The sequence below is a fragment of the Chelmon rostratus genome, chromosome 5 (genome assembly GCF_017976325.1).
Source record: "Chelmon rostratus isolate fCheRos1 chromosome 5, fCheRos1.pri, whole genome shotgun sequence".
In the NCBI taxonomy this organism is placed as follows: Eukaryota; Metazoa; Chordata; class Actinopteri; order Chaetodontiformes; family Chaetodontidae; genus Chelmon; species Chelmon rostratus.
The window spans coordinates 17,644,263-17,659,203 of NC_055662.1; the positions used below are offsets into that span (position 1 = coordinate 17,644,263).

Here is a 14,941-nt window from a genome sequence, read left to right on the forward strand (position 1 = left end):
AAAGAGTCTCACATCAGAAATCACTGCGCACTCCATATGTGTTTTGCTCCACTTTGAACTGCTTTGTAAACTGTGAAACCAAACAGTTTGAATATAAGGCCTGTTCATTTTATTATGAGGTATGGAGTTGTAGTGTTTTCATATGCATAGTTCTTGGAAGCATTCCGTTGCTTTTTGGTGGATCTTTATTGACTGTTTTTGCCTGGCTAACTCACACCATTTGGCTTTGCTCTGCATGCATCTCACATAATTTGGCTAGCTCCAAACTGCATCTCACATCATTTGGCTCGTGCTACACAGCCTTTACTGTGCTGGGTAAGTACTGAACTCTCTGTCACTTGAGTCCTTGGCCACTCCTCACTTCATATAACTTAAGATCATGCCCAGTTCAAAAGTCAGAAGTGATTTTTGATTTATGGATTGTTATGACCATTTAGTGGGGACGATTTCCTCATAACTACAGTGCGATCAGAAAATACCAGCAGTAATTTGTGCTCTTTTAACTTGGCCACCAGGGGCTCCTTTGTTTTATCCCACAGTAACTCGGAACACGTTAGGCAAATTAGTGCAAATGCTGTGAGAAGAAAGATAACAAAAAAATAATTAAATGTGTCACTGAAACTAGACAGTTTAAGAACACACAGACAAAACACTGAAATTAGATGCAACAATGTCCACCACAATCTAAACAAGTAATTATTCACAAAGTAGACATGACATGAAAATAGAGTAGAGGGGAGTAGATTAATCCATGTGGACGTGTTTTCTTTTCCTTTGGTAGCTGTAAATGTTAGCAAAACAGCGATGGGAAACGAGAATTTACCTGCCTCATGTTAACTTGAGTGAAGTTTGTCAGTTGTGTCACTCCTTTTTTTTTTCCAGAGTGATGGTCCACTTGAGCTGTGTACATAACATTATAGCAACGCACACTATTTCAGTTTAGGAACTGTTCTTAAAGATGAAGATAGATTGGAACACACTGGTATACATGTATATGAATTACTAGCACTGCATGTACAGGAATATGTCTGCCTGTTGATTGCACTTGATTCTATCATCTTGAGTCTGTAGGAGCCATTATGTTGGAAAGAGTTGTGTAAACAATTGATCTAACTCTATGTATGTATAGTATAAAAATATATGTGTGTGAGTGTGAGAGAGAGAGAGAGTGAGTGTAAGAGAGAGACAGAGAGGCATTCGTTGACTGTTTACTTCCCTGCTCCGTCATGGATCTTCTCCTTTATCCTCACATCCATCTCTGATTGACCTCTGTTTTTATCACCTTGCTAGGTCACACGCACATACATGCATGCAAACCCTGACACACATATGCTTCCAGTCGCTGTGCTTTGTTTATGATATTGCATCTGGTATAGTGTGTCTGTTGATAAGAGGGTGGGACGCATACATTTAGGATTTGTTTAGCCTTAGCCAGGTTGTTTGGGTGTCAGATGTGTGTCTGTGTATTTGAGTCTCTGTTGGCGTACATGTGTGCAAGAGTAAAAAAAAACAAACAAACAAAAAAAACCCCAAGAGGCTTCTCAGTCGACTGGCTTGTCTCTCTCATCGCCTCCTTTCACTCTCTTGTTTAAACTGCAATCAAAAATGGGAAACATGAAATTAGGTCCACATTCCTCGTTTTGGCTCGTCCCAGCCCACTGTGGTCCAGTGAGAGACACAGGCCCAATAACAATAAACACTCACTTCCTGGGCCTTACTGCCAAAAACAGGATGTTTGTTGTGTGCTGTAATTGACCCTCCTTGAAGTGTTAGTGGTAAGGTATGGAGGAGGACGCTCAAAAAAAAAACCCCATCTGTTTTCACTAGCGGGAATCATGACAGTTCGCACACATGCATGCACGCTGGCATGCAACCCGCAAACGCGGAATCACACTGACATACATAAACCATGTGCCAGCATATGGCTTTGTTTGATTAATTCTGTTTTCTGGGCTGAGAGGACAAAAAAGAAACAGACATTTTAAAACTGTGGTTGAAAACGCTTGATTTGTATATTGGAACGTTGTAATGACACCATATAAACACTGGGTGGGGCTGTTTGGTCTTACTGAGCTCACAGCGACTGTAATTGGTCTGTTACTCTGGCACTTGGTCAATTTTATAGAACCTGTTTGTAGGTTATTGGTGCATATTTGGCAATGATGTATTATAATCATTGGAATATACAGTTTATTATATTACAGTTTACACTTTACTACAGTTCAGGTTTTTAATTGGTAGTAAATCAAATAAATGGCAAGCTTGCTCATGACTGATCCTCTTTTTAGTCTCCCTTCTACTGCAGGATTCAAGGCTGTAAGGTAAACTACATGTGCTCCCCCCATAGTGTAGCATATGTACCTATATAAGAGTGTAATGGGTGAGAGGGAGAATAATTAGGGGCTAGAAGAAATATAAACATGGAGAGGGAGGCAGACATGAATAGTACAGCTGTTAAATGTTTGCGCTGGGGCGTTTTAGAATGTGTTAAATCTAAAACACATGAAGAGTGTGCATTAGACAGAGATGAGAGAGTAAGTGTGTGTGTGAAGGCAGGACTGACAGAGTGGTAAACTGAGTGGTTAATGGGGAGAGACTGAGAACATGGAGGAGCCACTCGATGGCAGGGAGGCTTGTAGACGATCCACCAGTGACACCCAGTGGCCAGTATGTGGGGGTTAACATTTGTGTGCTTTTGAGGTAGTTATAATGGATGCAGATTTTCTTATGATTTTACTGACTTAATAAATTGTGTTATTGTGTGTTTCAGCCAAAAGCCAGTGCTCAGCACATCTCCATATTCTTGGTTGTGAACGACATCTTCAGGTGAGCGCTGGTGTGTCGTTTTGTAATGTGTGAGTCTTGTGGTTTTGGTTATTATAACATGTTTGTCCTTCTGAAGTGTGTGTCTCTGAAGGTTTGTTTTGCCTGCCTGCCTCTGTGTGTGTGTGTGTGTGTGTGTGTGTGTGTGTGTGTGTGTGTGTGTGTGTGTGTGTGTGTGTGTGTGTGCGCGCGCATGTGTGTCACAGGTCCATCCTTAAGCAAACTGAGGGGACTCAGTCTGTGAAGTATCTTATTCAAAGCTTTACCAGCTGTTTCCTCAGGGAACTGGCACAGCTGAAGCATCAGGTAGGCCTCACCTTCTCAACAAAAGATCTGAAAGTCTAACATAAATATTTATTTCTTTTAGGGCTGTCACTAGTGGTTATTTTCATCATCAATTAAGCTTTCTATGTCTTTTCGATTCATTGTTCTCAAAATATCATAAAATAGTAAATAGATAGATAACATTTTATTAGATAAGACTTTATTAATATCACAATGGAGAAGTTCCCTCTTACAGAAGCTCTTCAGAACACTTCAGAACACACAAGGGGCAGAGGTGCAAGCAGCAAATGGAGGTGCAAAAAAGAATAATAGGAACAATAAGGGTGCAAATAAGAACAAAAGGACAACAGCAGACAACTTTTTTAAATGACGTTATTGATAACTTTGGTGAATTAAGGTATTTAAACATATTCCTCTTGAGTACTCATCTTTTACCTACTGTAACAATTTCTGAAGTTTACAACAGTTAGTCCAGTTATTTTTATCCACCATCTTTGCTGGAAATAAAAGGTTGGTTACTTTTGTGCCGCAGGCTTAGATGCACACACAGGGTGGTGAAAAATTACCTCCCTTCTGCAGGCAAATTCACTTAACGTTTGATGAATCCTCCACATCATTATCACTTGATCTCCAGCCGGGAGCTCGCTGCTTACACACTACACACGCCACGGTTCACGCCTCTGCCTCCGAGACAATAGATGCAAATTACTTTTAAATCATCAATTTGAAGGTAATAAGTTTGCACAAATAAAACACCTGCAATGTGTGAAAACCACAGTGAGCTGTTACACTGATGTGTCACTATGTACTTTTCAACATTTGCTCAACCCCCAGCCCCCACAAATACTCTCAGACATACATCCAGCCGTTAATGTCGCAAGGCCAAAAAACAGATGTGTTACGACGTAGATGTGATGTATTACCTGCTACATGGCTTTGTGGATATAGCTCAACTCCCTTTCACCTCTATTAACCAGTAGATGGCAGTGCTACAGTGTATTTACACTGGACTCAGTTTTAATGGCTGTAGTCACACTGCACTAAACGTTTCCTATTACATGCTACATTACACATTAGCACCCACTGCATCACTGTTACACAGCCTCCCATTCAAAATGTCATTTTTCAGGCTTTCAGAGCACAGTGATGTACGAGTTCAAGGTAAGTATGATTTACATTTATGAGGCACAGGAAAATTTGTGATTTGTGTTGTTTCAGACGAGTGTACCTACGAAGGCCTTCTTCCCACAGTCACCTCAGAGTTTGCTGGTCCCTCTCTTGACCCTGCCGTCAGGTCAGTGTGTACATACACACTGTGTGTGTGTGTGTGTGTGTGTGTGTGTGTGTGTGTGTGTGTGTGTGTGTGTCCGGATATTTCACTCTGACACAATGCACAAGACCCTGTATTGTGAGAAAAAGTCTATCCAGGTATTCTTTAACTGTGTGTCAACACAGTTTTCCTGCTGCAGAGTGAATCGGCTCTTGTGTGTCTTTTTCTTGCTAATCAATTATAGGTAGTTCAACATGTTATGTCAAATATTAAAGTGACATAAGGTGGAAAGCAAGTTATCTTATATTTTCTCAAAATGAGCAAAGTGACATTGATCGTGTGAGATCTATTCAGACCTTTAACGAGTTGCCTGTGTTGTATCAGCTGCAGTTATTGAAACCATTAATCGTCTTACACAAACACACTAACACACCTTGTTATTTTTCTCATTAAGAAGAATCTTCTTTATCTGTACTGAATGTGTATTACCAGTATTTATGTTTGGGAATCTTTGCTATTGAAGGGATGCACAGTAGGTGAGTGCAGGGGCACAGCAGAGCGGTGCTTATCAGTGTGTGCCCAGACGGGCCTGTAGGCAGGAATGATTTACATGAATGGGGCCATTTAGGGACACACTGGAGCCCAGCCAGAACTCTGAGTTAATTATTACTGTGTGTGTGTGTGTGTTTGTATGTGTGTGTGTGTGCATGTGTGTGTGGTGAAGGGCAATTTTTCAGCAGAGACTGAATGGAAACTGGACTGTGAAAAGTAGAAGATTTGAGGTTTTATCATGATTTGTGCTCCCTCTGAAAAAGCCATAAATTAAGACTAAGCTCCGCATTGTTAAAACATAGCCTGGGGCGAAAGCCTGGGTCAAGATATCAAACCTCTGAAATATTTGTTTGTTAGTCACCTTGGAGTGTCAGTTTGGTGGGGTTTTAATGCAACATTTGGTCGGTGATAGGAAAGCTATTTTTGACAGAACAATGCAGCATGTGACAAACACCACTCCGGCCCTTTAAGCCGTTAAAAATAATAGCTGGAAAACAGGAAAAAGTAATTGCAAGCTGTAACTCAGTCAATCCTGTTCTGCTTGGAAAATACTTGTACCTGATATTTGTGTAAAGTTGTGCAAAATTGACTTGTGTTCGCCCCTGGACAGCAGTAATTTCACTTCCTGAGTGTGTCGTATTTGTAAGTTAAGTTTTCTTCCTCTTAACATCAGAATGATTTGACATTTTGGGAAATATGCTAACTAGCTATTTTGATTTAGATGAGAAGATTTATACCAGTAAATGTACAGTAAATGTGAAGCTACCACAAGCAACCTGTTAGCGTAGTATAAAGACTGGAAACAGCAGGAAGCAGCTAGCCTGGTTCTGTCCAAAGCTCCAAAAAATCCACCTACCAGCACCTGCACAGCTCACTCATTAACATGTTATATCTCATTTGTTAAATGTGTAAACAAAGTGTAAAATAAAGATGAATCAAGGTTTTTTTTGTTTGTTTATGTTTTTGTTTTTTTTGCACTACTACGTGAACAAACAAACAGTTTGTCATTTTGGACTCTGGGAAACTGATGGGCATTTTTTTATTTTTACCACATTTTGACATTTTGCAAACAAAACAATCTCTTTATCATAAAAAGAACTCAAGTTAATCAATAATGAAAGTAATCGTAAGTTGCAGCTCATGTGTAAAAGTGACAATTTGTGGTGTTACAGAGAGAGATACATGCTGGAGGTTCTTGGTCCGACTCTGAAGCATTGACTTCTTAGAGTCTTGTCGGCGCCTTTAGGTTGCCAGGCAACCAGCTGAGGCTTCAGGATGTTAGTGCGTCCGGCCAAGAAATAGTCCTGCACATAACTGGCCATAAAACCACAACTCTCTCTTTGCTTTTTGTATATATTCCACAAGAATGAAAAACACATGTTTGATTGATTGTAAAAAAGTACATATATGTGCTACAAGTAATTATTATGTTTGTACATGTGAATCTCTTCTTGCAGAGATGCCTCAGGAGGCTTGGAGGCATCACCTGAACTGGCTCAGCGGCTCATTACAGAGACTGACAGAAGAGGAAGAGGAGGGAGACGGAGACAGCAGCAGTAGCACCAGGTTAGAGTGAGAACGGCTTGCAGAGAGATTGTGTTAATGTGCGTCTGCTTCCACCACCCTACCGAATGCCTGTGTGGCGTTCTTATTTCCATTAGCTGCCATTGAGGGGGTGTTCGTCAGATATTTTACCCTTGCATCACAGCAGAGAGGTCCTGGTGCACTGCGTGGCTCCTCCAAGTGCTCATTAGAAGCTATTAGCTTGGGAGAGGCAGAGCTGCGGAGAAAACAAGTGTTGGAAAGCCCAATAAGAGTGAGAAAAGGAATGCAGAAGAAGAACCAGAGGGGCGAGGAGAAGGTGGACAGAGGAAAAGATGCTATACTAGTATGAAGGAGAGAAAAGCACAAAGTGAGTAGCCTTGGTTGGATGGCTTTAGAAAAAAAAAGGATATGGCAGATAAAAAGCAGAAGGCAGTTGATGTCCTAGAGACGGAGACGACTGACTTGATGCCCTCCAGCTGTGGTTTTTAACAGCGCCCATTATCCCCACCACCACTCCATTCTGGAGCTCCATGCAAAATTCCCAAAACATTGTTCCAAGCCAGCGGTGGGAAAGCAGTATGTTGTGTTCCTCCGAGCGAAGACGCAGCTGCCAGGGCCCTGCAGAGGGGTGCTGCTCTTCGTATCTGAGAGCCAAGGGGAAAGAGGGGAGATGAGGAAGACGGCTCTAATGATGGTATTAGGGAAATCTGAGAGCGAGATCTGTATCGCTCTTGTAACTCCAAGTCATCGTCTCGTTGTTGCAGCTCCCTGCCAAAATCTCAGTCCATCCTGTAGCCCTGCACTCTCTTTTTTTTAACATACATTTTGTAGTAATCTGTGACACTCATGCTCAGTCTAGTTTTGCCAAAAAATATGTGTTCTGGCCATGTTTAAATTGAGTTAGTGCACAGTATGTAAGGATGTTGGAGTTTCTTTTAAGGCTGTAAATACCAGATATTTTCAATACTGAATATGTCTTGTCTATGAATTGACAGAGAATATAAAAAAATGCCCGTCACAGTAAATTAAGGTCTTCATCTTCAAATGACTTAATTTTAGATATATTTGGGTTTGCAAAGACAAAGGACCAGGAAATATTTGACATTTTTGCTCAAATAACTTGAAAGACTCATTGTTACATTGACTCATCATCTCAGCTCAGCTCTCTCATGTCCTCACTTTCTGTGCTCGTCATCCTTCAGTCAGTTCTGGCAGGACTGCACTCCACGTCTTGCAGTGCTGAGTGAACAGAGAGTGAAGTATTTTCAATGTAAATGGATAATAAAGAGGTGGTATTAGATAAAACTAAACTTCAGGTTAGTTTTTGTATTTTGAGATGTGATTAATGCTCTAAAAGCAAAAAAGTGATGTTTATCACCGTTGTCTCATTTTTTTATGGGATGAAATATCGGCACTTGAAATAGCCAATCACAGCTGCCCCTCAGTGTGATGTCACATCCGGGAACAAATTATGGGTGGGATTAATATTACTGGCAGTTACTCGGAGTTGTGGCTTAATAATGATGTAAGTGATGCTTTGAGACTTAGGTGAGAAAACATCACAGATGCATTTCACAGTAGTCATTTCAATTTGTCAAAATGTATTAATATACAAAAACATTTTTTTTTTAATTGTTTGGACAACACCTTGGGTCTAAATTATTGGCTGACAATTCTCTGTTGTATTTTACAACAGTAGTTTGTGGCAGGAATCGGAGAAGGAGAAAATTGTACATATTCACACACATACCTTGGAAAAACTGAGGCTGGGACGGGATAGGTGCCAGGCTATTTAGGAACTAAACGAGACCACCCAAATCCACTAAGTTTATAGCACTGTTAGCCTTATACACTTGGGAAGTTGAACAAAAGATAATTGATTTGACAGAGCTTTCAGCCACATCTTGTAGCCTTCATCGGTAGATTGAGTTCGCTCAGGTGTCCTGTTGGTGGATTAGTTTTTATCATGTGACTCAAAAATTTCCGTCACATGAATCTCCAGCCACTGCAAGGGAAAAGGCTGCATTCGTCTGAAAGTTCTGGAAAAATCAAGTGTCTGGACCTTGTGATAAATGTTTTAGTCAAAATGCTGTTTCTAAGGTCAAGAGGGAATTTTGATGATTAAGATAATTGATGACTTTTCCTATAAATGATTCCGTTCTTTTTGGAGTCCATGCAGCATGTGCTAATGTCCTTATGTTCTGCAGTGGCATTTGTCCACACACGTCCACCACAACAGCATGGAAAAAGTCCTTCAGATCCCATAATGCTCAGAGAAACCAAGTGTTTAAGCAGCTTCTTCCAATCCTGTAGGGGGCACCGCAAAGTGTTCGAGGCCTGGTTCCTGCTGGTCCAGTGTGCCCACTGGGTGCAGGTGGCTGTCCAGCTGCTGGTGACATTGGGGCCTGACGACTGTGGGCCCCTCCTGTGGCTGCTGACCTTCTACCACCACCCCACCAACAGGGGGCACCACAGAGAACTACAGCTGGTGAGAGTTTCTTTAGCTCCAGCTTTACTTTGTTTTTGGCACTAATTAGCACAAGTTAGGTGATGAGGAAATGATCTGTTTTCTTCCCCCCAAAGTCTGTTATCATCTTCTCATTGCGAGTGTGTTAGTATGCTGATGTTAGCATTCTGCTCAAAGCGCCGCTGTGCCCAGCCTCACAGAGCTGTTAGCATGGCTCCAGACTCTAAGGCTTGTTATTTAGTAAGCATTTAATCTGAAAATCAATTTGGACATTTCACTTACATGTAATCTTACCAGGTTTTTCTTGCTTCTCTTGCATTTGCAACACTGCCGGAGATAATGCACCGTCTTGAAGTTCAGAGGTTTGTTTGATATGAGTGGAGAAGGAAGCAGTGTGGATATAATCTCAGATAGTCTGTCTACAGCATGTGCAGAGTCATAACTCAACAACATAACAACGTGGATGGTCTGGTATTTGCTCTTGGCAGGTGCATCGCCGTTTAAAGCCACAGAACAGATACAGGGAAAGAAGAATAACACATTAAAGAATAAATTATGGATGAACCCTATCTGAGAAGGAGAGAATGAGACAGTAGCGAGGAGAGAGAGATACAGATGAGGGAGGGGAGCCGGGTGAAAAGGTGATGTAGTATTGATTTCCCAGTGAGCGTCTGGCCAGCTGGCCTGAGTTTCATCTCTGTCTCCTCTTTGTCCGTCTCCTTTCATAACCCGGGGAGACTCGCTGTCGTCGCCGCCGTCTCTCCCGCTACGATGGTGCGTTCAAATCACATGGGGTTGTCTTTGCTCATCATTTGCGAGTAACTAATCCATTGATTTTTATTTGCAGGAAAGACACTTAAAGCAGCGCTTCTTGATTCCGGCGTGGTCTATAAATAAACATCTGCCGTCTGACCCGATTTGTCATGTGACCTCTGTTTCCAGGTGCAGGCCAGAGACGTATTGGACTGCCTGCACTCCCTCTTCTTGGTCTTAGCTCCCCCCCTTCCCGCTGACCGCCTGCAGGCATTGGTCGCTCGGCTGTCACCACAACCTCAGCAACCGTCACTGTCTCCATCATTGATCCTCAACCTCTTAGTCAACTTTGCTGTTTTCTTCCAGCGGCCACTGAGTGCATCACCAGACATTTTACAGGCGGTGAGGATCTGTTTCCTACCCCCCAAAATCTGCTCAAACCTTGTTAGACAGTCATGCACAACATGAGTCATTGTACATTTTATTTTGCTATGAAATAAATATTTGTGACTTGAAGTTCATTCTTGACGCTGGAAACAGCAGTCGACAAAACAATCTTATGACAAGTTCCACATACTGAAAGCATGAAGTGCTTGAAAGGTTCCATTAAAGTGGAAAACATAAGAGAAAACCATCTAGGTTATGTTTTAAAATAGACAATTCAAATACAGTGTAACGGTGTAACGTGTAATGCACCATAATAGTCAAACAATGTTATGTTTATACCAACACTTTGTTTCATTTTTAGCTAAATATTAATTGAATTCTGCATTTAAAATGAGATGAGACTTTGACTTTTAGATGTAATTGTAGGTGCTCAGCATCATTTTTGATCCAAAATCTCTCATTCCATGTACTCCATAGTTTGATTTTTGGATGACAAATGGGCTCTAATAATTAAGATGTACATATATCATGAAATATAATACAGTAATAATAATACAGTTTCTTGACGTTTGATTTAAAATACCTTTTCCTTTCTTTCTTTTTATCCACTATCTTTTGTCTGTGTGTGTGTGTGTGTGTGTGTGTGTGTGTGTGTGTGTGTGTGTGTGTGTGTGTGTGTGTGTGTGTGTGTGTGTGTCAGTCCAGGTGGTGGATGGGTCTGGCCTGGTTGAAGAAGCAGCATGTGTCCTCAGCTCGCTGGAGCTGAGACTAAACGAAGCAAGCTGCTTATCAAGCGACGCTAACAGAGTTCATCTCAGGATCAAGGCACTTCAGAACACACTAACACATATGCATGCAGCATCGAGCCCTGCTGAGAACCAAGCACACGCACTCTAAAGCAGGTGGGAGCGCATACACCGCGCACACACACACACATTAATGCACATAACCACACAGCAGTGAGTTCATCCTCACTCCTCAGGGGTTTTTTTTCAGGGCACCTTTGCAGAATGACAAATAGCCACGCTCTTGTGTAGATATGCTGCGGTGCAGTGACAGGAGTGTGTCAAAACAGCACGGCGAGGACAGATTATGTGGAGAGGCTGCAATTACACACACACACACACACACACACACACAACACAACCACAAGGCCCACAAGGATGCTTTAGCAGTGACAGATCACACTGCAAAGAAGCAGCAGCTCGTACAACATGTCCGAGTCCTCCCACTCATATAATTGTCTGACAATATAAATCCTTCACGCTACACATGGTGACTGAAAGACGTTTAGGTTTGGAGGACAGGACAACCACTTCCTTTGTATAATTATTATTTATGCCAGAACGTGTTTATATGAAAATCATATTGCGGCAGCACAGAGTATATATGAAAAAATGTAAAAAAAATTCAATGTAATGTCACTTCTTTCTCATTGTACATTTTCTACTGCTTCATTATTTATGAAGACGAATGAGTCTTTTTGTGTTTGATCCATTATTGAGAACACCCTGTTAATGCAGGGTAACTGCTATATTTACATCTAAGCAAATTTATTCAGTGTTTTGGCATCATTCAGGATCACTGATGTTTTGTTTTGAATTTGGTACGCTACTATTTAATGTGGTTTGTGTGCAGATTTGTTTTCCACCCTTTAAAGTAAAAAGTGGGCAAAAGATGGAGCAATTAGAGTGGTCAGATCTCAGTTTAACAATTGGCTAAAATTTGGTCAAATAATTGTATGTGTTATAATAGACTCTGGATCGTGGAATTATGTTTAAAAATGCAAAAATGATCTGCCCTCTCCCTCCATTCACTAGAGCTTAAAGATGTTCTTGTTACTGATCGGTTGCTTTTGCAGCCAACACAACAAACACCTGTGTGACCTCTGAAAGGGAACACTGTAGTGGAGCATCACACACTGTTTGTGCAGGAAGCTTTTTTTTTAATACAGGAATCTAATGTCCAATTTTCTTCACTGGATTTCTGAACAAAAATATACTTGGATTCCACTCAAATTTTATTTAAGTCCATAAGACCACCGATATTTTCATACAGATGTCTTTACTATACTGTACTTTACATATAAAATGAGCATAATAGGCATGATGCACTAAACTGATGGAAAAAGCTTAGAGTCATGCGTTTTTTATAAGAAAACATTTTATTTTAATATCAACATATCAAATATTTCAACTTAAAATCATACAGAGGAAAAACAGAATTTACACGTATAGAAATGCCCGAGAGTCATCAGGTGTATATTTTCCAGAGTTGTTGCAGGCCTGAGTGAAGTAATTTGTTATGTGTAAAAACATGACTCACCTGGAGGTATTTCCAGTCTAAACTCTAAAGAACCAGATCATGGTTTCAGACTAAACAGACATGAACTCACACCTACACAGCCACACACAGACTAATTCAAACAGAGCAGCCCAGGTTCTTAAACGTGGATGGAGGCGCAGCGTCTTTCTCTGTGATCTAACATTTTAAAACAGGTGAAATTATGTATTTTTTCTTTCTTACCACAACAATAATGCAGTCAACAACTTCATTTCTCACTAGGAACAGCTTGTATCATTACTGGTCCACACACACGCACACACACATCATCCATTTCTTTAGACTTGAATGAACAGAACTGCTGTGCTCTAAAACTTGCCAGTTGGCCTTGGCTGTAGAGTAAGTGCAGAGCCTTCTGGTGTTCACACTGCTGAGTGATTCTGCAGCGTCCCCTCTCCTGCAGAGGAAGAGGAGGTGAGTGCTGGACCTCCCGTACACCCGTGTGCCAAACTCCTGTCATCTCCGTCTGTAGTCAGCAACCTGGAACAGAGAGATACATACAGATTGGAGCATTACAGAAATTTTGGTAGATGTTTGCAATCCTCTGGCTGAACTGCTGGAATCTACCTGATGTGGAAGCAAACACTGACTACCATGTGTGTGTGTTCAGTCCAGACAAATAATCCAGTTTACACACACAACCGGACCAATAGTGGGTTTTTCAGGTGGACACCAAAAACAACAATAGACCGACCAGTATAGTTTTTGATGTGGTTAATTAAAAACTGGACCAAGAAATGTATCGCGCAGGATGTTTTACAGTTGAAAAATGATGGTAACACTTGCTTGTTAGCATTTATATTAGTAGCATATTGCCATTATAATGCACTTACTACTGCCTTATTGTGGGGGTTAGTGTTATTAAGGGTTAAGCTGTTAAAATCATAATTCATGTACAAATTACTTACTATCAATTATAATCAGTTACTGTTATCAAGTACTCATGAGCTTATTGAGGGAAAACTCTTTGTTAATGACCTGGTACTTGTAGAATATGGTCATGCAGAATGAGGAATTAATGATTGCTTTATAATGACTAATAAAGAGCCAATATGCTTCTGATATGGATGTCAAGTAGCAACTAGTTAATATACGCGTATATAATAATATGTGGAACTTAATATATGCTGTCAAACTTGTCTGGACCCTCTGGTGGACAAACTATGTAATGCCAACACTGTTTCTGAGATCTTAAACAACAAATTTTCTGCAGTTTCTTGTTATTGATGTGCCAATACATAAACTGACATACAATTAATTAGTGTTCTTTTAATCTATTAATATGTAAATGATTTATCTGATTAATAGATTAATAGTGTAGTCTATGAAATGTCAGAAAACAAACAAAAAACAAAAAGGACATCTAAAACTCAAACATATTAAATATACAGTCACATAAAACAGATAAAAACAGCAAATCCTCACATTTTAAAGATTTTCAAAACTGTCGGCAAATAATTCTCTGGCAGTTAACTAACTGATTAATTGACAAATCGTTTCAGCACCAGATATGTCTGCACTAGGCTAATGGTGGTCATTCTCTTGAACTATAACGTAATTCATCAGACACCAACGCACACGTCGTGTAAAAACTATGGTACCACCATGGATGTGATCATTTCAAGTCCTATAATCTTGTAAAATAAAATCCCTAATAACTCAGTTGTCCAACAGAATAGTGGGTGTTGTCTGTAATCTGTTAGAAGGGAAGGTTTAGCCTGGTGAGTCCAGTGCCAGTGCGTTCCAGTCTGGTGGTTAGTGGACTGGACTCCTGTTCCTGCTGAACTGAGCCAGTGGTTCTATAGGACTGATTATCAGCTCAGTAGGCACAGGAAGCCAAGCCCAAATCTCTCTCTCTCTCTCTCTCATGAAGCACTGGCTGGATATGAACACATTTATTTTTTTTCCTTTTTTCCTTGCAGTGTCTGTAATGAAGCAAAAAGCAATGCCAGCTCAGGCTGCGTGTCAGGCAGCGTTCCGCTTTGCCAAACCCACAAGAAACCACACTACTGCAGGCTCATTTAAACGGCCGAGATTGTTGGATTTCACTAGCTGGTGAAAGGTGTGGTTGACATGGTAGAAACCTCTCCACCGCGATGTCAGCAAGACCACTGCTGGATGGTGGGAGCTATCCAAAGTGACTGGTACATAAAAAGAAAAAAAAAAGGCTATGAGACTATTTCAGCGGTCCGATCATAAATATCTGACTTTAAATCCATCTAAATCACATTCGAGCACCTTCTGTGTGGAGCATGCATACAGACCACATTACTTAAAATAAAAAAAGTTGACAATATATACTTTGAAATGCAACAGCTCCCTAAAATATGCTCAACATTAAAGAGACAGCCAGTCACTTGAGTTGTGTGAAGAGAAGAAGGTGTGGGTGGTGTGGGCTGAATAAGTTTATTTTCGGTGTCTTTATACAATGTTGCTTTGTCCTTTGATGTGCAGAGCACCATTTCCCTCCCATTAGAGTGTAATAAATCACCTTTTAGATACGCGCACTGATGGCA

General features: G+C 40.8%; 2 protein-coding genes across 2 annotated transcripts in view; one reads left to right on the forward strand and one right to left on the reverse strand.

The window, feature by feature from the left end:
- fancc (FA complementation group C) overlaps window positions 1-14,941 on the forward strand; it is a 44,304-nt gene that overhangs the window by 17,892 nt on the left and 11,471 nt on the right. Inside the window, exons 9-15 of the mRNA XM_041937201.1 lie at window positions 2,771-2,826; window positions 3,030-3,129; window positions 4,327-4,402; window positions 6,388-6,496; window positions 8,789-8,963; window positions 9,885-10,097; window positions 10,788-10,984. Of these exons, the coding sequence (XP_041793135.1) occupies window positions 2,771-2,826; window positions 3,030-3,129; window positions 4,327-4,402; window positions 6,388-6,496; window positions 8,789-8,963; window positions 9,885-10,097; window positions 10,788-10,979 (921 nt within the window). The 3' untranslated portion in view covers window positions 10,980-10,984. The remainder of the gene's footprint in view (window positions 1-2,770; window positions 2,827-3,029; window positions 3,130-4,326; window positions 4,403-6,387; window positions 6,497-8,788; window positions 8,964-9,884; window positions 10,098-10,787; window positions 10,985-14,941) is intronic.
- Window positions 12,235-14,941, reverse strand: part of LOC121606699 (aminopeptidase O (putative)) — a 74,987-nt gene continuing 72,280 nt past the window's right edge. The window contains exon 17 of the mRNA XM_041937199.1: window positions 12,235-12,905. The gene's annotated coding sequence lies outside the window, so the exon portion shown is untranslated. The remainder of the gene's footprint in view (window positions 12,906-14,941) is intronic.